The sequence below is a fragment of the Antedon mediterranea genome, chromosome 9 (assembly GCF_964355755.1).
Source record: "Antedon mediterranea chromosome 9, ecAntMedi1.1, whole genome shotgun sequence".
Taxonomy (NCBI): domain Eukaryota; kingdom Metazoa; phylum Echinodermata; class Crinoidea; order Comatulida; family Antedonidae; genus Antedon; species Antedon mediterranea.
In genome coordinates, this window is record NC_092678.1 from 18,219,256 (window position 1) to 18,240,034 (window position 20,779).

Sequence of the window (20,779 nt, forward strand, 5' to 3'; positions counted from 1 at the left end):
AAATATCCTCCTGGAATATATATGACCAACATTAGTTCCAGTGACAACGCAACTTTAATTTTTGAAGCAGTTATTCAGAATGTCGGATTAACTGTACCCTACGCTGTCGATTATGATACCAGCACATTAACACTGTATTGGTCTGATTTCAGCGAGGAGTGGACCATTGAACGGTTTTCATTTGTCACTAACCAACATGAAGTGTTTGTATCTTTGGGATCAACTGCTTGTAATATTCTATTCATTTTTACATGTTTTATTTATTATTTTTAGAGCATTTGTTTGAATTTCATTAACTTTTAATTCAAAATGTATGCAAAAGAAATGTATTTTTGCTATGTTAATTTACTTTTTAAGAATATGCCTAATTATTTGGTAGAATGTGTATCATCATCACCATCATCATCATGTAGTCCAAATAGACCAACTCTTGAGAGTTATTTCAAGGTTGAACCAAACGTTGTTGAACTAAACGTTGTTGTTTAGGCCTAACAATCATAATTAAATGTTTGAGGATACTCATAGGATGTTATAGTATAAGCACCATTTATCAATTTGTCTGATTTTTAAGAAATTGTAGATAACGTGATCGGATTTAGGATTTCTGAATCGAAAGATTTCAGTAAGCGTTGATAACAGATGTATAGGTTAGGAAAAAAAGCGCCTAGTCCAAATGCGTACAGTAGCAGAAGTTAAACCATTTTACAGCGTATTTATAATTTGTATAGGCAAATCTTTTATTTCCCGCTTTCGCAAAAAAAATCTTTCTTTCGTCGTTTCCTCTGCATACAAGAACTAAAAAACCTAGGATAATAAAGGGTATAATATAATCATTAAATACTAGAAATCAAAACACCGAACATCATTAATAATAAAACCTACAGAAATACACGTACAAGATTATTATGAATATCATAAACATAAACAGTAAAAGTAACTATTAACAAGGCCAACAGCCATAAGTCGCGTGCTCTCAGAAAAAAATGAACTTTCAAAAAGTAATGTACTTTAAAACTTTTTGTACATCAAAACAGTTCAAAAAGTACAGAAAAGCGATAAAACGCATAGTGATACCGGACCGACATAGTAGTGAACTATAGAGTCGCGTCCACGCGACTAAAAACAACATGGAATACAATCAATATATCATGCTCTGTAAAAATAAAGACATTATCTAATTATTTTTGTAAATAACTTGCCACGAAATATAATTACTACTTAACTGCAATAGGATCGATGTTCTTGTAAAACCCAAGCTATCTCTTGCAATGTCACTCACTAATATCTAAGGAATCCCACTAAAACTTGTTAGTACCTAAATCTGCAAAAGAGATTCTTGAAATTTATAATCTAAAATAGTTCCGGCCTTGACGATGTTGAACTACAATAATTATAAAAGAAATTTGTTTAGGCCTACCGAACGCACAACTTATAATTATAATGTTCCCATCATAAAATGTCCAACTTTTCAAAAAAGAAATTATCGTATGGTTCAATTATTATACTGCCTTGCTTTTTAAGATACGCCTTAAATTAAATATATAATACATTTTTTCTTTCTACGTGAGCAAGCATTACGAAAAAATATAATTAGTTGCGTCGAGAACCTTATTTCTGAAAAATAGCGACGTGAACAACGTTAACCAAATGGTATCGAAACATGGAAGATCATTACATTTCTGCAGAATAATTAAGAAAACAAAATGGTAAATTTAATTATTTTTAATTAATTGTTTTATGTTTATAATTAAGTCAAACAATAATATTTGTTCATCGCTATGCTATTTATCAGTTAGTAATATGCAAGTTAAAATGCCCAGCTAGATAGGGTTAATTCTCTTGGCGGCCCAAAGCAATTATTGTAACTAGATGGTTCTTGAATACATAATAATTTCAGCGTTAAAACAGTGGCGATTTCAAATGTACGTACCGCAGGAACGAATAAATAGACACTTTGATTTATGTACTCAACTAAAATTAGCACCCTGGGAATTCCTTCCGCAAGAGAAACTGTTTAAAACTTAATAAGTTGTGTTTTGTATGTAACATTAGGGTTGAGGGATGGGGAAGAGGATGGGTGCAAGAAGGAACAATTTTTAAATATATTCTTTATCCATTTAGTAAGGAAATATTAATTGTTTTCATGTTTTACAAATAATATACCACTAAACACAGTAAACCATTGCGATGTAATACTTTGTTGAAACTATCACCGTCGTAGTCGATTGAAATAGTACAGTACATGTAACGATACACTACGACGTATGTTTATATATAATGTTAAACAATTTGTGAAAACCACCTCTATTCGGGGAAAATCATAAATTCGATTGAAGATCGTCAATAAATATTAAATTATCTAACTCAACTTAATTAGTTACTACTACTACTCATGCCAGTGAGAGAAGGGTGATGATGTGGGTGGTTTAACTGCCATAATAAATATTTGTACATAATATACGGCGACTGAAAACGCTAGCTCATTATCCGTTAAAAAAAATCTATATCCAACCTCTGCAGTACAGATTGAAAAAAAAATGGATCGAATTTCTGTTATGAGTAGGCCTATACAGTACTTGCCTTTACGACGCCTGAGGGAATAGACACTTGTGGAACAGAGAGAAACTTGTCAAACAGAGATTGGAATGTTCCATTCATCGCAAATCAATAAATTTGTATAAACGTATATTAAATCTATCAAAATAGTATTTTTTAAAGAAAATCAGCCTGTCTTCAACATTATGATACTGTACTCGAGCTTTTCAACCCGTTTTCATCCATTAAAAACAATTATCGTAGGAGGAGATAGGAAAATGCGAATCATCCTCGTATTATTGTATGCGGGTATTTTTTCATGGACATTCATTTAGACAGTGTATACCACGATTGGAAAACACCCCTATTTGGGGCAAATCGTTGAACCTAAATTCGTTTTAATCGTCAATAACTAATTATCTAACTTAATTTAATTAGTAAACAGGGTTACATCAGGTGGTTAAAATCAGTACCGAAAGTACGAACCAACTGTATATAATGTGTATATGCCAATCTTTTATTTCCCGTTTTCGCAAACATAAATTTTGGCATTTCCTCTGCGTAGAATAATAATAAAGGGTATAATAGAATCAATTAACACTAGAAATTAAAACACCGATTAATAATAAAACCTACAGAAATGAACGTACAAGATTATTAAGAATATCAATTTTAAAACAAATTCAATTAAAACTAAACAGTAAAAAAAAAACACTTTTAATTGCGTAGAAAACCTTATTTCTGAAAAATAGCGAAATAGTGAAATATAATACATAACCCTAGTAGAGGGTAGAGAATAAAGTAAATTTCATAGGTTGGGATTGCAGTAATTGTTTAATTGCTCATCATTATTTAAGATGTGTGTGGATTAGCCGTTGATGGAGCTAGAAAAAAACTTTATTGGACAGATTTAAACAAAGACCGAATTGAAGTAATCAATCTGGATGGAACAAACAGAACAGTTCTGTTTGACACAGGATTAACAGTACCATATGCAATTGAGATAGATACAGCTAACGGGTATGTCTCTCTTAACGTACATCTATCTATTTTGTTTTACTCATCCAAAAGAGATGAACTGTGTGATCACGGGTGAACTAGTATTCTGTTGTTATTAATGCATCTAAATCTTACATTTAAATTCATTCAAATTTAATAATAAGAATGTTTTTTTAAAAATGGTTGCCTTTACGTTTAAAACATTCAATGAATTGAATTTCATTCATAATATCTCAGCTTTAGTAGTTTTGTAAGTTTCTATATAATCTGTCCAGTATAGGCCAATTCTGTAAATACATTGTCACATGTTTCGTATGTATTATATTATGGTTAAAGTTAGAGTAGGCTTATACAGGTGTCATATGTGATACGGATATTACACTGTATTACAGATTATACTTACAGTACTGAGAATCCTACCATTATACCATTATACCATTGTAACATAATTTAAATTAGTAAAATACTGGCCGCATTACAGTAATACGTCTGGATGGAACGTACAGAACAACATTCTTATTTGATATATCTAATGGTAATACACAGTAAACCACTTTTCACTTTGCAGAGAGATCAACTATTCACATTTCCATTCTTATTACAAAACGTAATAATAATAATAATAATGCATTAATACCACTCAATAAAGGAAGTAATAAAGATTTATTAACATTTCTTTCACATATTCATAAATCATTAATAACTAATCTGCTTCAGTAATTTCGTAGGTTTCCCTATATTTTTTTTTTTATCCATGGCAGGGATGTGAACTACCTGTAACAGAACGTTAATGTAGTAACATAGATTATACTTATACTTAGATACCTGTACTGGACTGATACAGGATACGACAGGATAGAGCGATCGAAGTTAAATGACTTTAGTACAAGGACCGTCTTAGTAACAAACGTACCAGACGCAATCGGACTTGTTTTATCAGTTCCCGGTAAGTTACTGTATGACCATGAATGCATGTAAGTTATATAATAGTACTACCGTATGTAATATATGTAGACTATTAGTAAGTATTCTAATTCTGATTATTGATGCCTGTACATAAAGTCGCTTACTACAAACAACATGATCATTTCGGGCTACGTTGCTTATTTATACCGGCAACATGAGTCACTGTGTAGACTATAGTCAGACCTAGAAAATAAAATTGTACCAACTTTTGAGCCTGCAGAGCTTAATAAAAAAAAAAACATATTATGCTTTAAGTATCGTGGCTGATATTCAAGCTATGTCTATTGTCATACAAGATAACTTTATTGTCAACAAATTTATAATTTGAAATTCTTCCTCAATGCAAAAAACAGCATAAACACATCTTAGAATAAGTTTAAAAAGTTATATAAAAATATACAGTATGTAGTGTAAAAAATGAATATAAAACAACAGATATATAAAAAAGACTATAAAATACAGATATAAAACGTAAAACTGCAAAATTAAGAAAATATTGTCATCCACGTACCTATATTAGGCATGGATGTGGTTGATAAGTGCTATGGATGTTACAAAATATATTCTTTATAAGTGAAGCTATTGGTACCAACTAATCCCTTCTAAGTACATTTTAACATAATTTGACTTGTTAGAACTTATAATATAATAAGGATAAGCACACATATGAAATTATATTATTAACAGTTTTCAATTGAATTCATACTCCTATTCTTATTGTGTTCAAAGATGTAGTATGATGCATGTAGGCCTACTGACGAAATTGAGGAACATAACACTGTGAACGCTCCATATATTTTCAATTCTTGCGCATACGTGACAGGTGCTGGCTCAGCATTGTAATGCTCGTGCATGATACTACAAAATCATGTCAAATGTACTTTGACATTCAATGTACTGCATGTAGTATAGTCCGCGTCTGATACTTTACTTCCTGACATTAGCGACTTTGCGTTCACACGACGCGCCACGCGTCTTTCGAGTAAAAGGACAATCCTGCGCACGTTCAGAAACACATGAGCATGCGCAAAATGACATTTTTACTCGTTAGACACAAAATATGTTGCTCAGACCCCATAATCAAAGCTATGCTTACAGTTGAGTACACTCTCCTCTTTCTCATTCAGTTATAACATTTTTTTACGTTGTACATTGTCATTTATTTCTTGAGAACTTTTTTTCAGTTGTACTAAATGTATGATAATCCATTTTTGCTCGCCTACTAAAAGATCACGTGCTTAAAATTATCGTTTTGTTAAAACTCAATAGGCGTATTTAAGTACAGTATTCAATCGTATATGTCTCGCTCTCTCATTTTTGTTTTTCACTATTTTCAAGATGAAAAGATGTATTGGAGTGATTTAAACAGTAAGGTTATTGAGGAAGCTAACCTTAATGGAACTAACATAAGAACGATTATAACTGGGCTGAATCTCCCGTTTCGGATAGATATTTATGGAAACTATCTTTACTGGACAGACATGGACGGTGGTATATATCGAAGTGATAGAACAACTGGAGTATCATCAAAGGAAAGTAACGATAGTCGACTTAATAGACCAAGAGGATTATATATTTTTAAAAGTAAATATTCTATTTTAATATTCAAATGAAATTGCTAACTCAAGAGGCAAATGGCACACGTTTCATTAGCGTTGCTTTATATTTCTATTTCAGTATACAGTGGGACAGCCAGTCGACAAATCGTGTCAAATTTCGACTCGGAGAGGGCGCCTACTTTTCTAATTTAGTTCAAAATTGCTAAATTTTAGGGTGTTGGAAAAACACAATATTTGTAAATTTAGCTGATTATCGGAAAAATATTGTTAGTGAAATAAATTCATAAATGGTTTTAATATATTGTCATGTAAAATTAAATGTATTTGAACCAAACGATAATCTGTAATTTAACGGCAAAATCAACCAATGTCTTTTTTTCGAAAATGTACCCTAGAAAATCATTAAAATAAAATATTTAGATAAATTGAACAGTCCTGAATTTAAAATCCCTGTTAGAAAAATTAATAATCTACAGAATACGATATTAAGATACAAAATTCGGTGGTTGGGATGCAGCTCCGACTATTCAAAATAAAGGTACCACTATTTGTTCCATCGAAAACTAGCGAAACCGCCATTTTGTAAACACATCGTCATCGTGTATACTTTCAGCTCCCATCATCATCATGGATGCGGGAGCAACCGTAGAAGATTCGACAACCTACTATGGAATTGGAGATGAAGTGAAGACGGACCTCTTGGTAAGCACTACTGGGTCAGGAACAGGCTTGAAAGTCACCCTTACAGCTGAGAATATGGAGGTAATTAACTAAAAAGGAACACATGTATATATAGTGTTATAACTGATCATACCATTAATGTATATATCAAATGTCTATATATAATCTTTATTTTCTTTATTTTTGGTTATTCTCAATTTAAGTCGACGGCTATTGGGTGATTATTTGGCCGTAATGTTTTCTAGTTCGTTGTTTTTTGGTGGTACTGTATTCTTGCAATACTTGCATACAACATCGGAAATAACGATTATTAGTGTTTCAAAATTTGCACAGTTGTTGACCTGTGCCTCGATGATTTTCAGTTGAGATTGCATATGAATGGTATAATGAGTTATGTAATAAGTAGAATAGGAAACTCCGCAGTCGCATAATGGGTGAAATTCGTGTACGTCACATGTGTACGTGTGGTAGCGAGACGGTATATCCGCGCGTGATTGAGTCGGATTTTCTATGCGCTTTGTATGGATTGCAATTACACGTTAACTATACCTTTGAGATTTTTAAATTAAAATTAACAATTACAATTGTTCAAAATATATTTCTATATCATATTTCATCAGTGAAGTTCTGAGTTCTTCAAAAAAGAGTTTAAATAAAACGACAAAGAACAAACAAAAAATGCTGGCCAGATTTAAAAAAAATTACCTTAAGCCTACTGCGAACAATGGATCACATGTCTGTCCTACTAACGGACGCAAAATGAATTTGGCCAAATGAAACAACATAATTATATCCGTTAAACGTGTGTCGACATGGATAAATATACGTACACGTTAGTTTATCCAAGAAATAACACACGCGGAACATGTATATATAGTACTAAATACCGGTTGGGTGTAATTATTACCCGATTCTCAGTGCTGTATCTTTGAGATATAGTTTCCAAGTATCAGAGGAATATTTGGTTATGATATGATACCAGGAGAAACATGTGAAACACATATTATGTTGTATTACCAAATAGTCCTATGATACTGGACAAATAAAGACACATCACCGATAAGGGTGGTAATTATAGTAACATCTTTTTTCAGTTCGACCTGTCTTCAGATCCTTTTATATGGACTTTAACAGGAAACGGAAATACCAACTCAACCACGACGGTATGATTTTGATTTGTATTTTTTCAAAATACTGGTTAACGGGGTATTGTTGTCGTCATAATCAATAGTGTGACGTGTGATTTTAGCAGTGAAATCATTAAATATAACTTAATGTAATGGTATGTCAAACAATAGATATAGTCTTTTCTCTTTAATATAATTGTTGGTTGGGTGTGCGGGAAAAATAAAGTAGAAGATCCGACTTTGCCGACTTTAATCTCAGAGATTCTATTTACATTACTGCTTAAGATATTTACCTATTGCTGGGTTTCTTCTTCATTTGACCGATGTACTGTGTTTTTGTTTTTAAGTCAGACTTGCTGTGAGATGTTGTTACGGATTCATTGTATTTTTCAGAGTAACTTAACGGTCACCCTGGTCTCCGCATCAGAAATTACTTTGTCTTTTAGTAATAACAGTTTATTTTCATCGGACATTCAATTTGAAGGGACCATCAATTCCACTGTTAATGGTATTTTAACCGAATCTTTTGTTTGTTTTTTTTAGTCAAAATAATAATTTACACTGTAAGCTGTTGAACCCAAATGAGTTTTAGCACATCCTTGTTCCTATAAAACTGATGTCGTTAGCGTATAAGATCAGATTTATTATCATTAATTGATAATCTATTGTAAAAGTTGTTTTTAATGAATTAATGTGCAGACCCCAACTAACCATACAACATTATAACAGCTCCTATAGATCCCTCCGGTAACCGAATACATTGCTTTTTTTGTACAAAATCGTAATTACGTCAGCAAGTGCTAACAAAAACTATGCTTTCGTAGTTTAAGGCATGTATTTGACAAGAAATATAACACCAATACGTCTTTGAAGTGAACATTATAGTTTTAATGTCTTTCTAATTTGCATTATTTTAGATATACAATAATAATCGTTATTTATTGTTGTTACATCAATTTCTATGTAGCCGATGTAAAACCTGGAACTATTTTACGTGTAACTATAACTGCTGAATTAACTGACATATTCAATGGCTTAGTCACCGCAGAAGGAGTGTCAAATGCAGTTTTTAGTAAACTACCGCAATTCATGATGAACATTACCGAGCAGTCTGCAGATGGTAATGTTTATGTTAACGTTGGTCAAAAGGTGCATATGAACCTTATTGTTGAGTTTCCAAAAGGTACCGCTGATCCTACAATTGAAGTCACACTACCATACAACTTTACGAATAACAAGACAAGCGAGCAATGGAGTATCAACAAAGTGTCCGTTTCGTATGTCAGTGACTCCTTATCTTGTACGTATTCGACAGAGTTCTGCTACTACGCTCCTCAGACGCAGTACATTGCTAACGATGATGATTTCGGCATCCTTAAAGACTGGTCAGTGACAAAATTCGACGGATTTATTGAAGTGAACGACCCAGATGCTTCCAATAACATATTGGCGTTAGAGGTTGAAATTGTCCTAGACGACACAGACGCGGTGGTCAATGGATCTGAGCACTGGTTAGGACTTGGAATGCAGATTGGTGACGGAGCTCACATCTGGGTTGGAGAAGTACCAGTTTATACGCTGATTAATGAAGTCCCGAAGCCTAAGATGTCGTTCAAGATAACATACGAAACTAATTCCTTTTATAAAGGGTAAGTTTGGTATCGGATACAAGCAATGTAAGAGAAATAGTTCTTATTATTCTAGAATTGTAGGAATGAAAAAGGATAAATTAGAATGGTTCAAGTTGACACTAGCGAACACTATCAGAAATTGGCAAACAATTGCATTCGTCGTATTTGATCGTTGGCAAACATTGTTCATGTTTGACAATTTTTAAGTGTAACAAATTTGTACATAAGCATTTGACATTTGGGCTGCGGCATTTGACATTTGGGTTGCGGCATTTGACATTTGGGCTGCGGCATTTGACATTTGGGCTGCGGCATTTGACATTTGGGTTGCGGCATTTGACATTTGGGTTGCGGCATTTGACATTTGGGTTGCGGCATTTGACATTTGGGCTGCGGCATTTGACATTTGGGTTGCGGCATTTGACATTTGGGTTGCGGCATTTGACATTTGGGCTGCGGCATTTGACATTTGGGTTGCGGCATTTGACATTTGGGTTGCGGCATTTGACATTTGGGCTGCGGCATTTGACATTTGGGTTGCGGCATTTGACATTTGGGCTGCGGCATTTGACATTTGGGTTGCGGCATTTGATATTTGGGTTGCGGCATTTGACATTTGGGTTGCGGCATTTGACATTTGGGCTGCGGCATTTGACATTTGGGTTGCGGCATTTGACATTTGGGCTGCGGCATTTGACATTTGGGCTGCGGCATTTGACATTTGGGTTGCGGCATTTGGCATTTGACTTTTTGAAAAAATCAGATAACGGTATGATGAATATATAATGAGGCAGATTAATACTTTCAAGAGAAAAGCCTTTTTACAAATTACCTAATCTAAATTGGTTATAACTTATTTCAACTAAAGTTACTAAATGTTTTTGTAACTTTTGATCAAAAATCAAACAAAATAACTGCAAAAGTGCCCGGTTTTCGAAGTATTTCCCGCCATTTTAAGTACCAATAATTTGGAAAAAGGCTTTATCTGCAATTTGACCCCCAAAATAAAAAAGTAATAATTGAATATTATGTCAGATATTTTTCAATAATGTACTTTTAAAATATATTCATTTGAAAATAAAATACTACATAAACGTTTTGGTCAATTACTCAAAAGTAGCTTTTTGTAGATAAGCCCTTTTTTCAAAGCACGGCAGAAATGTTCACATAATCACTCTTGTCATCCTATAAGTATTGGGATATAGTGATTGTGGTACCACTCTAATTTGATTTCGATAATAGTATTTGTTGGTTGTTATTTTCAGTGATGATGTAGTAATACTGATTAGTATTTGGCACGATGACGATTCAACGGGAAAAGCAGTAGATGTAACTTTCACAATATTGAAGTCAAAAAATGTGCAATATATTAAACTTGAATCAGAATACACAGAGCTGTTGCAGTCACCAGCGGTAAACCCTAGCATGCCTGGACCATCTCCTGTTCGATTTAATGTAAGTTATTCTACAATCAAATATATTCAATTATGTGTAGGGCCCACGGTCAGCTTGGTTAATAAGGTTTGGAATAGTAATTTTAAGTATGTTAGGTGTTTACCTACAGCGCTGATACATTTTGAAAGATTAGGAAACGGGTGGATGGCCAGTGTAGTACCCTCAGTAACATGTTCAGAAACATTCATATACTTATTAATGAAGTGTAACGTATGTCTGCATCAGGATAACAAATTCCATCTTGGCTGGGTTCGAGTTCTTCAGTCTTTAGATTTGTTATTAAAGGTTTAAAATTATTACAGCCTTTATTTCGCTGGGTGGTGTGTTTAACTTTCTCTGTTTTAATAGCTTATAATATAAATCGACAGGGGTTTTTTAAATGAAATCAAAGACAAGCGTAGTCACATTTCTCATGTATTTCACAGCTTGGAACCATTCAGATTGCCGCAAAACCAACTTTCCGTGTACGCCTAGGAATCGACAAAAACGGAAATACTGCTCCGGGCACTCGTCGCTTTGTTAGCGTGGCTGATTTGTTGTGGTTCTCGACTGTTAATATCGCTAAAGTTCTTTCTTGCACAAAATCTTTTCAATTTATGTATTCGGACAGACCAGATGTTGGTGGTGGTGGTAAGTGTACGATAGCGTGTCAGTATAACCTGAAAGAGTTATACATTGTCTGCATATATTCTAACCATGTTTAAATGAATATTAGGCGCATCTCACCAGGTTGGAGGATTGCATGTGCCGTATTGTAACTGCTGTTTTTAAACATAAGGCACCTACAAAATTTACAATGTTTCTTTCACAACATTAAGCCATTCTTATCAAATCTGAATTATGTTTATTATGATTGTAATATCGGTAAAGTATCGACAATTTGTCCTGTAACATAGAGAAGTTGTAGATACAGTATCACATGTGTATCATAACGATGACTTCCTCGACCAAACCAACTTTCGTTAATATAAGTTTACATGTGATCGATATATTACGTTGTAATTAAGAGTGTGTCTATGATTCTTACAAACATGATTCGGCTGACTGTAATTACTCTATAACTCTTACACTGTACTTCTAGATTTATGTCGGTCTGGTTACACACCTTACAAAGAAACGTGTTACAAAGTGTTCAACGACACGCTAGAAACTTGGTATGCAGCAAAGGCGGCCTGTGAAGCAGACAATGCGCAATTAGTCATGATTGAAAATACGTTTGAACAGCAATTTCTTCGTGACCTCGTTCCAGCACTCTCGCCATACAAATACTGGATTGGGCTGAAAGACGTTGGGGTGAGTATGGCTATTAGACCCCGTGTCTCTCATAATCGCCGTAATGAACTGACCATGCTAACTACACGAGAAGGGGGACGTAACTTTGACAGGGAAAGTCTATGATTAATCACATGACATGCCGTTTATTATACTCCTTATGACTTCAATTATAACAATGTATTTGTTCTAGGGTACTGATACTTTCAAGTGGACAAACGGGTCATCGGCGTCTTTTACAAAATGGCTACCAAACAGACCCGGAACAAGTGTGACTGAAGACTGCGGAGCTGCGGCTTTTGTAGATGTCTACGATACAAGGGATGTCAATACTGATCTTGGTGACTGGGACATAATGGACTGCACCGCTATCCTACCAGCTATCTGCGAGTATCATATGTTAGATTTTGAACACGGTACGCTAAGTCCATGGTTCTTACGTACTGCAGAAGACCGTTTTTCTGCAGCCAAACATTAATCGATAAACCTTAACCGATAATCTTAACCGATAATTAACCGATAAAGTTCATGTGGAAACGGGGTTTAACTGATTCCGCTCCAGAAAATTTAACCGATAATTATCTCATTCATATCGGATAATTATCGGATAAATGCAATAATGTTTTAAACTTTGACCTAAGGACAAATTGTTGCGTTGTGATTGGGCACTTGGTTTTTCGATAATAACTACATATTCTATCATAGACTTGATCGCCATGGAAAACCACTAAATGACCTCTGCAATTTTGTAATAAAGAAACGCACAAATTGTCTATTAGAAAGAGGGTTTCAACAAAATAAGTAAGGTTGTCCATTGTTTTAGTACGGTTTTTTCTTTCTTCAGAAACTTCAGTAGTAAGGTATGCAAAAGAAGCTGTGATGAGGTACAGCAAATGGACCGAATCTCAGACAGACGTCTGCCATTATGACGGGGGATCTAGCCAGTGCGATGGTTGCGTGGCTGGTGCTCATAAGTGTGAAAACGGAAAACATACTGTGTGTGTCAGTGATCCTAGTAAATGCCCAGTTCCAGGTAAGTTTGGAAAAAATAATTCTCTATAGTATAGCTAATATTACACAAGAAGTTCCGTCGTATCATTAGAAAAACCCTAAAAGCTTAAATATATATAATACTGAAATAATATATATATATTATATAAAACATATCTAAGTTAGTCTAAACAAATATCCCCGAGCACGACCGTTCCTACTTAACATGGTTTTATCCGTGTGACTTTTAGGAATTTTCCAAAAAATCAACACTTAAGATATTTTTCACTTAATACAATTTATCGATTTTTTTGTATCATTTCGACAGATTATTATGACCGGGGTTTTGTCATAACTAAGAAGTTGGACGATCCGGATAACGACGTCATTTTTGCTTGTAACCCTTCAGTTGGACGTCTATCAGACAAGGTTGTTCCGTCCTGCTATGTACAAGATAATCCACCAGATGGACGCTGGAAAGGTAAAACAATGAGGATTGTTTTCGTAATGTCCCTCAAAAAATAGCACTGACCTGAGGCTGGCTGATAATCAAAACCATCCATACTTAGAGCCTAACTACCACGGGTCATCATACATCGATGTGGACAGCAAGAGGAATCTCTAAATTGATAAATCGAAAAGTAATAGGCTTAACACTGACACTTTCTCCCGGAGATTTTTGGATTTGCAGACAACTATCAACGAATGGTTAGGCATAGTGCCTACATTTCTTTTGTCAATACATCCTTCCTTGAATGCTTAGCCCACAACAACAATGACTTTCTTTTTTTCTCACTTTTTTCGATTTAAAAAAAAGTCACATAAACAGAACATTGCATATATTAATATTTTTCTTATGTCAAAATGAAAAATATATCTCTACACTATTATCATTATAATAATGTATAAAAATGTAAATATTCTCCTATAGCTCTACCAATGAACCTACACAATGTCATTGGATCTAACCAGCTCACAGGACTTATCTATGGCATTCACATGGACATGCGCAGTTACATGCGCAGTAAAGATCACGGTGCAACGTGGGTGTTTATCAGTAAAGACGCCTGGGACTCTTTGACAACAAGTTTGCCGGACTTCAAGACGGCTGGAACTAGTGAGGGCACCTGGCTGTGTGAGTTTATATCATTATTTAGCTCCCACTAAGGTCTCACTGTCATGTACGTCCAATGCGAGTAATTTGACGCCTCATTTGAACTGTCGCTTGTGATTGGTCAAACTTGAGTTACCTGTCTTTGCTTCAGTGTTTGAAAACTGAAATAATCTTAAATGTTAAAAATAGGCTGACCATTGAATAGAACGAAATAACCAGTTCTACTTCTTACGACATCAACTAATCAACTGGCATTGCTGGCAAGAATATACTTATACCTGTGCTCATTTAACATATTTTTATCTTTTCAACAGATGATGACAGTGGCCTGAAGTATAATGGAGTTTTGAAAATGAAAAAAGACTGCTGCTAAATCATGACATTTCAGCGGCCCGATTCTAAGTCATATTCAACTTTCGCAAATATTATGTAATTAGGCCTATAGATTTCCGTCCTATTGTAGTTTTTAAATTCAATCGAAAATGTAACGAAATTTATATAGAAAATATTCACACTTAATTGTTTAATTGTAAAATGTTTGCATTGGGTATCAAAAAGTATTGCTATAAATTATTTAAAATTCAATTTTGTTTTCACATAAGTAAATCATTTTTGATTGTTTTTAAATATGTTGAATGTTTCCACCTAGTGTAGTACTATTAATGGCGATTCGACCTAATAATAATAAAAACATGACGTTTCATACATATATTTGTTGTCACGCATGACGTTTCATACATATATAAAATCTTGTTACAAAATGCAGGGCCACATAATAAGAATTATATCAATTAAGAATATTTATATTATTTGTACATAGATTTTGTACATACTTAATATTTATTATTATTGTAATAATTACAGTACAGCTATTGTTATTTATCTTACGTATAATGACATTTAATAATTCGTATGGTTAAATCCTAAAAATGTATTTAAAATTGTAATTGCATAATTGTTTTTACTAATTATAATTTGCTTAATATTATAATTATATCATTTGAATGAAATATGGTTATCAGTAAACACTTTTATTCTAAAAACCAAGATAATCTACACGTTCCTACATAGTTAAAGTCACTTATTACGCATGCACGTATCAAACTGTAATATGTATCTGCATTAGACTGTATCCTTGACGTACAAACACCATTGTTAGTTATCGTGTACGTTGGTATATGCATGCCAATGGCTTAAATTTTATTTCACGTTTTGTCTTATGATGTTCGGTAAGAATTTGGACAATCCAGCGTATGGTTGAATTGAGTGAATACTTTAGCCCTACGTAAAGTAGATATAAAGCCTATCTAATATGTTTGATCGAGTACAGGTCAAACTCGGTGCTTTCTGAGTTGGACGAGGGCTAAACTAAGCCTGCAATAGTGCAACTTGCCTGTTATCGAGAAACGTCAGCAACACTATATGGGCTTTGTGCATTATGCGGATTAAACTACAGGCTTATTAAAGTGCACAGCCTATATTTTAGTAACGTCCCTACAGTAGTTCATATTATTAGAAACATATTGAGGGCGTGCTACGGTCTATAGGTCATCTTCTAAATCATCAAATTTGAGTTCACGAAAACATAAAAAGTTACCGTGTTTAAATAAGTTTCTTATTATTGCTAATTGTTAAATGGTGTAGTGAATTGAAGGAGATGATCATTGATTACGCGCTGTATCTAGGTAACTTAAATTGTTTATTTCAACTGTATCTTAGTTACAATGTAAACGTAATTTCACGCTTAAATAAAGTTGTCGTAAAAACAGTCATTGTAGGCGTATTTTCCTATTGTGTACATACATAATACACATACATGCACCAGGTTTCCAATACGACGCGACACAGACTTGCCCCAAGTCTGTATTAATTTTTTTTTTAATTTATTTTTTTTTATTTCGACCGCCATATTTATCTTTTTACTAATATTAAGACAAAACTCCGTCTGGAACCCAGACTAGACGCGACACAAAGACATAAGTAATTTGACCAATGACGACGCGTGGATTTGATACCATCTCATGGCCACTGATCCGGACGTCGAAATATCGAGTAACAAAACAACGTGGAGGCGTAATAACGAAGATAAAAAGCTACTGAATGCACGGATGGCGCATCATACGTTCAAGCGCCCTCATTTTGCAACACGTGTTTTTTTGCACTAGCCTACATTACGTCTCAACTCAATGCACATTTTGTAGGTAATCTATTTTATTAGTCAAGTAATCAACTGTTTAATAAAGTTTAATAGGACTAAAGATTCTGCCTAACTAAGCGCTATAATTTAATTATACCTCTAGGCTTAGGGCCTAGGCCTAGCTAGGCTAGGCCAGTAGTAGTAGGCCTACTAGGTAGCCTACCACACACACCAGACCGAGCAGCCAGAGCAGAGAGGGCTAGGCCTAGTTAGCTTGGGCTAGGCCTAGAGCCCTACTACTAGTAGGCGCACCATGGAGGGCATATATGCCTAGGTAATATATAGTAGGCCTCTATCTATGGCCTAGCTATTATAGTATTATAATAGCACTCCGCTAGGTCTATCTAGGCTAGTTAGAGGCCTATCTATAATTATATGGTAGGCTAGGTTATGCCAGCAGGGGAGTTAGTCCATGGAGGTATAAAATAGAAGGAGAGAGCTCGAATGTATTGTAGCGCGTTAACAGGATGTCGCCATGGTATTTTCAAAGCCTTGTGCCGACAGCGAGCTGCACAGACTTTGTTACCAACGTCAGCCGCCGCCTCTAATCAGCCCTCTATCACAGAGGAGGTGAGATCCTAAAAAATACACAAACAAACACATATACTTTTAGCATGCGCAGTGCTATTGTTTGTGTTAAAATTTTTGCGCAATCAAATGTTCGCTTCCCGCTTAAAAAATCTCTAAATATTGATACCAAACACGTTTACATATGAAATTTTAAGCAAATTTTATCAGGCTCCCATTATAGTTGTTATTGTAATTTACTTGCTGTTTATGCAATTATATGTATTTCGATAAAATATTAATAGACGTCGTCAGACAGCTGTAATTTTGGGTGAAGAACACATGGTTATTACTTTACATTCTTACGTTATTCGTTGTTGGGCTGCCGATGATTGCCGGCCAAAGATATTGACGAAATACATTAGTAGGCATATTTCGCGGGTTTGTTGACAATGGATGGGGGAGGTATTCGATTACAAAACCGTGACTAGGTCTATAGTTTTAGGCTAGGGCCGGAGTAGTCCTTGCATAATTATTATAATCTAGACTAAAAATATAATCATTGCTGTAGCAGCCATTTTATCTCCTCTGCATATGCAGAGTAAACAAGCATGTGACGTCGCGTCGGCGATATCAGGAGGCATGCGCAGTGACTCGGAACGCGACTAGGAAGCGACAACGCGGAGAGGCACACTGCGCGTAACATTGTGTAACATGCTGAGGCGGCGGACTACGTAGTACAAAGGCTTGTCTTCCGAGCTCTCTCCTTCTATTTTATACCTCCATGGTTAGTCTATAGAATAGATCCTAGCCTAGTAGTAGTAGCCTATCTATTTGGTGAGAGATAAAATTGGACGTGTATAAAAATAATAAGCAACAACGTTTTAATTTGATCGCAATAATGACTAATGTAATAAATAAAAGAACACTATTTATATACTATTATACTATATTAGTTGTGGTTGATATGAGTCTATAAAATATATATTAATTACTTTTAATTAATGTGAAGATAAATATGCGTAATTTATTTATAATCAGATAACAATGTTTGCAAATTTAAAACCCTAAAAACACACATGTAAATTAAAACAAATTAGAATACGCTTAAACTCATAAACAACGAAAATGTATATTGTGCCCCATACAACTATTGATATCAAAAGTCTATTGGCCTGTCATACAAAATGCAGGAAGTTGAATTTATCGCGACCAAAATTGAAGCTCATGTTTGTGAATAAGTTCTTGTTTTTTAATTAGTAGTTCATGTTTGGGAATTACTTTAGTTCATGCATAGAGATAATATCTCTATGGTTCATGGAGTTCTGAATTGATGTTTGTGAATAAGTTGATGTTTGTGAATTAGTTGATGTTTGTGAATAAGTTCATGTTTGTGAATAAGTTCATGTTTGTGAATAAGTTCATGTTTGTGAATAAGTTCATGTTTGTGAATAAGTTCATGTTTGTGAGTGAGTTCATGTTTGTGAGTGAGTTCATGTTTGTGAGTGAGTTTACGTTTGTGAATGAGTTCACGTTTGTGAATGCGTTCACGTTTGTGAATGAGTTCACGTTTGTGAATGAGTTCACGTTTGTGAATGAGTTCATGTTTTTGAGTAAGTTCATGTTTTTGAATAAGCTCATGTTTGTGAATTAGTTCATATATTTGAGTAAGTTCTTGTTTTTGAGTAAGTTCATGTTTTTGAGTAAGTTCATGTTTTGAGTAAGTAATGTTTGTGAATTAGTTCATGTTATGAATACAATCATGTTAATTGTTATGAATGAATTAATTCATGTTTGTGAATTAGTTCATATATTTGAGTAAGTTCTTGTTTTTGAGTAAGTTCATGTTTTTGAGTAAGTTCATGTTTTGAGTAAGTAATGTTGTTAATAGTTAACGTTATGAATACAATCATGTTAATTGTTATGAATGAATTAAAAAACTAAACAACATTAATATTTTTTAATTGCTACAGTTTGTCTGGAATTAAGTGATGGGTGCAGTGGAACAACGCCGTCTGTTTATTGGCGGACTTTTTAAAGGAATAACACAAAATGAATTGAAGGAACGATTTAACCGATACGGAGAAGTTTCATCTGTTGAAATCATTGTAAGATTAGATGAAATTGGTATGTGTGATGACTCTTTCTCTCTAGGTGCCAATCTACGGATGTAGGCGATCATGGTCTGCCACAATTTTCTGCATCTTGCTTTCTTGAAAAGGTCCACTCCTTGATTCAATATTCCATTAGCTTGCAACCACTCGATTAGGCTTGTCATCCACATTACACGTTTTCTACCCTTGCTCCTCTTTCCTTCAACCTTTCCGGTTATTGACAGGTTCTCCAAGCCATCTTTTCTGATTACATGACCGAGAAATTTTAGCTGCCTTATCTTATGTGAAGACAGTGTAGCCAATGACATTATCTTTTTTAACAATTACAGTATGACCAATGACATATTATCTTTTTTAACAATAGGATCAAAAGCAGTTATTTATACTAAGAATGTAAATAAATTATGTTATTAGGCCAAATAAAAAAATATACTTGTTAAGCGTCACACCCTCATAAATTTTCAGGGGCGGGGGGACGGTTTTTTTTTTTTTTTTTACTTTTTATAGAGGTATATTTTTGCGCGGTGGACGTTTTGGCCCACTTTTTTTAGGACGAAACGTCAAACTTTTAAAATGCGAAACAGAACAAAATTGACTATGTATGAAATATTATTGCTTATGACAAAATTGAGTTTTGTATTGTTTATATCCAGACGTAATTAAAACATTAAATTTAATTGCCACCAAGCGAACTTGTAGGCCCTAGGCTAACTAATCCGTCCAAGCTGCTACCCCCACCTCACTCATCGGCCATCCGCCGTCTCTCGCTCGACTCATCTATCCAGGAAATTCCCTATCGCGAGAAGCATGATTTGGTCTCAATAATACTAAATAGTGGGCTGATTTATAGTTTGAAAACAGCTTACGGCATTTCTTAAGTGAATTTTTGTTCAAAGTATTCATTCTTCTTTGATGAATCCTTTGCCAATTGCTGTGTAAATCAGTATTTAAAGTTGTGATGCAAAAAGTGTATGCAATTATTCCACAGGTAAACCAGGCATAAGGAAACCCATCGCCCAACAGGACCTCGTGGTGTGCCGATCTCGAGCGCGAGATCATCGTAAACAAAATTGGTAGAGTCCATTATGTATGGGGTGTTTCCTATTTACGAACCTATAAAAAACGCGCTTCGACCACTGTGTAGGCAAAATATTTATTTCGTTAAATCCCTAAATTGATAATCGCGTATTCTGTAATCACGTGACTGATGATGTAATTCTCAGCGACGTACTAAATGCACATGATTTAATGTGTTGGGGAAAAAGCTTGCTGTTTACCACATTACATGATTCACGGTGCTATTCGCGTTTCCTTGACGTAAATCGGCGGCGTGTAAATGAAACAATTGTTTTCACCAAATTGCCGTTGTCGACATAGAGCGATCGGCGGCTAGCGTTGTCTAAGCTAAAAAGTACGTATTTTTCAAAAATTACACTAGCCTAACAAACATTTGCTAGTTTTGAAATTTTCAAATAGCAATTATGAAGAATCTACTAGCAAAATGCTAGTTTGCTAGCGTGAATTTCGAGCCCTACTCTGGAGCTGGGCCGGGCCGCTGAACTTTCCGTTGTATATCGGTAAAAAAAAAATAAAAATAAAAAGAGAGGCGGCTGGATAATCAGGAGCGGGCGG

The 20,779-nt window shown here is 34.6% G+C and overlaps 2 protein-coding genes across 4 annotated transcripts in view; both read left to right on the forward strand.

Moving 5' to 3' along the window:
* Positions 1 to 11,209: 11,209 nt before the first annotated feature.
* LOC140059091 (uncharacterized) lies at positions 11,210 to 14,899 on the forward strand. Its single transcript, XM_072104929.1, has 7 exons — positions 11,210 to 11,583; positions 12,035 to 12,246; positions 12,419 to 12,641; positions 13,070 to 13,258; positions 13,544 to 13,696; positions 14,147 to 14,350; positions 14,644 to 14,899. The coding sequence occupies exons 1-7, from the start codon at positions 11,550 to 11,552 to the stop codon at positions 14,700 to 14,702; spliced, it is 1,074 nt and encodes a 357-aa protein (XP_071961030.1). The 5' UTR covers positions 11,210 to 11,549; the 3' UTR covers positions 14,703 to 14,899.
* A 1,600-nt stretch (positions 14,900 to 16,499) lies between these two features.
* The window catches only part of LOC140058769 (uncharacterized), a 74,287-nt gene continuing 70,007 nt past the window's right edge, over positions 16,500 to 20,779 (forward strand). For 2 of the 3 annotated variants that reach the window (XM_072104510.1, XM_072104508.1), the window contains exons 1-2: positions 16,500 to 16,526; positions 19,007 to 19,160. In XM_072104510.1, coding sequence (XP_071960611.1) covers positions 19,025 to 19,160 — 136 coding nt within the window. In that variant the 5' untranslated portion in view covers positions 16,500 to 16,526; positions 19,007 to 19,024. Of the gene's footprint in view, positions 16,527 to 18,950; positions 19,161 to 20,779 lie in introns of those variants that run through there. The other variant, XM_072104509.1, reaches the window with a different exon arrangement.

Excerpts from the sequence above, each read along its gene's own strand:
- LOC140059091 (XM_072104929.1), top strand. The coding sequence starts at position 11,550 with ATGTATTCGGACAGACCAGATGTTGGTGGTGGTG. Across the intron at positions 13,259-13,543 it reads TAGTAAATGCCCAGTTCCAG|ATTATTATGACCGGGGTTTT; the intron begins GTAAGTTTGGAA and ends TCATTTCGACAG. Across the intron at positions 14,351-14,643 it reads TAGTGAGGGCACCTGGCTGT|ATGATGACAGTGGCCTGAAG; the intron begins GTGAGTTTATAT and ends TCTTTTCAACAG.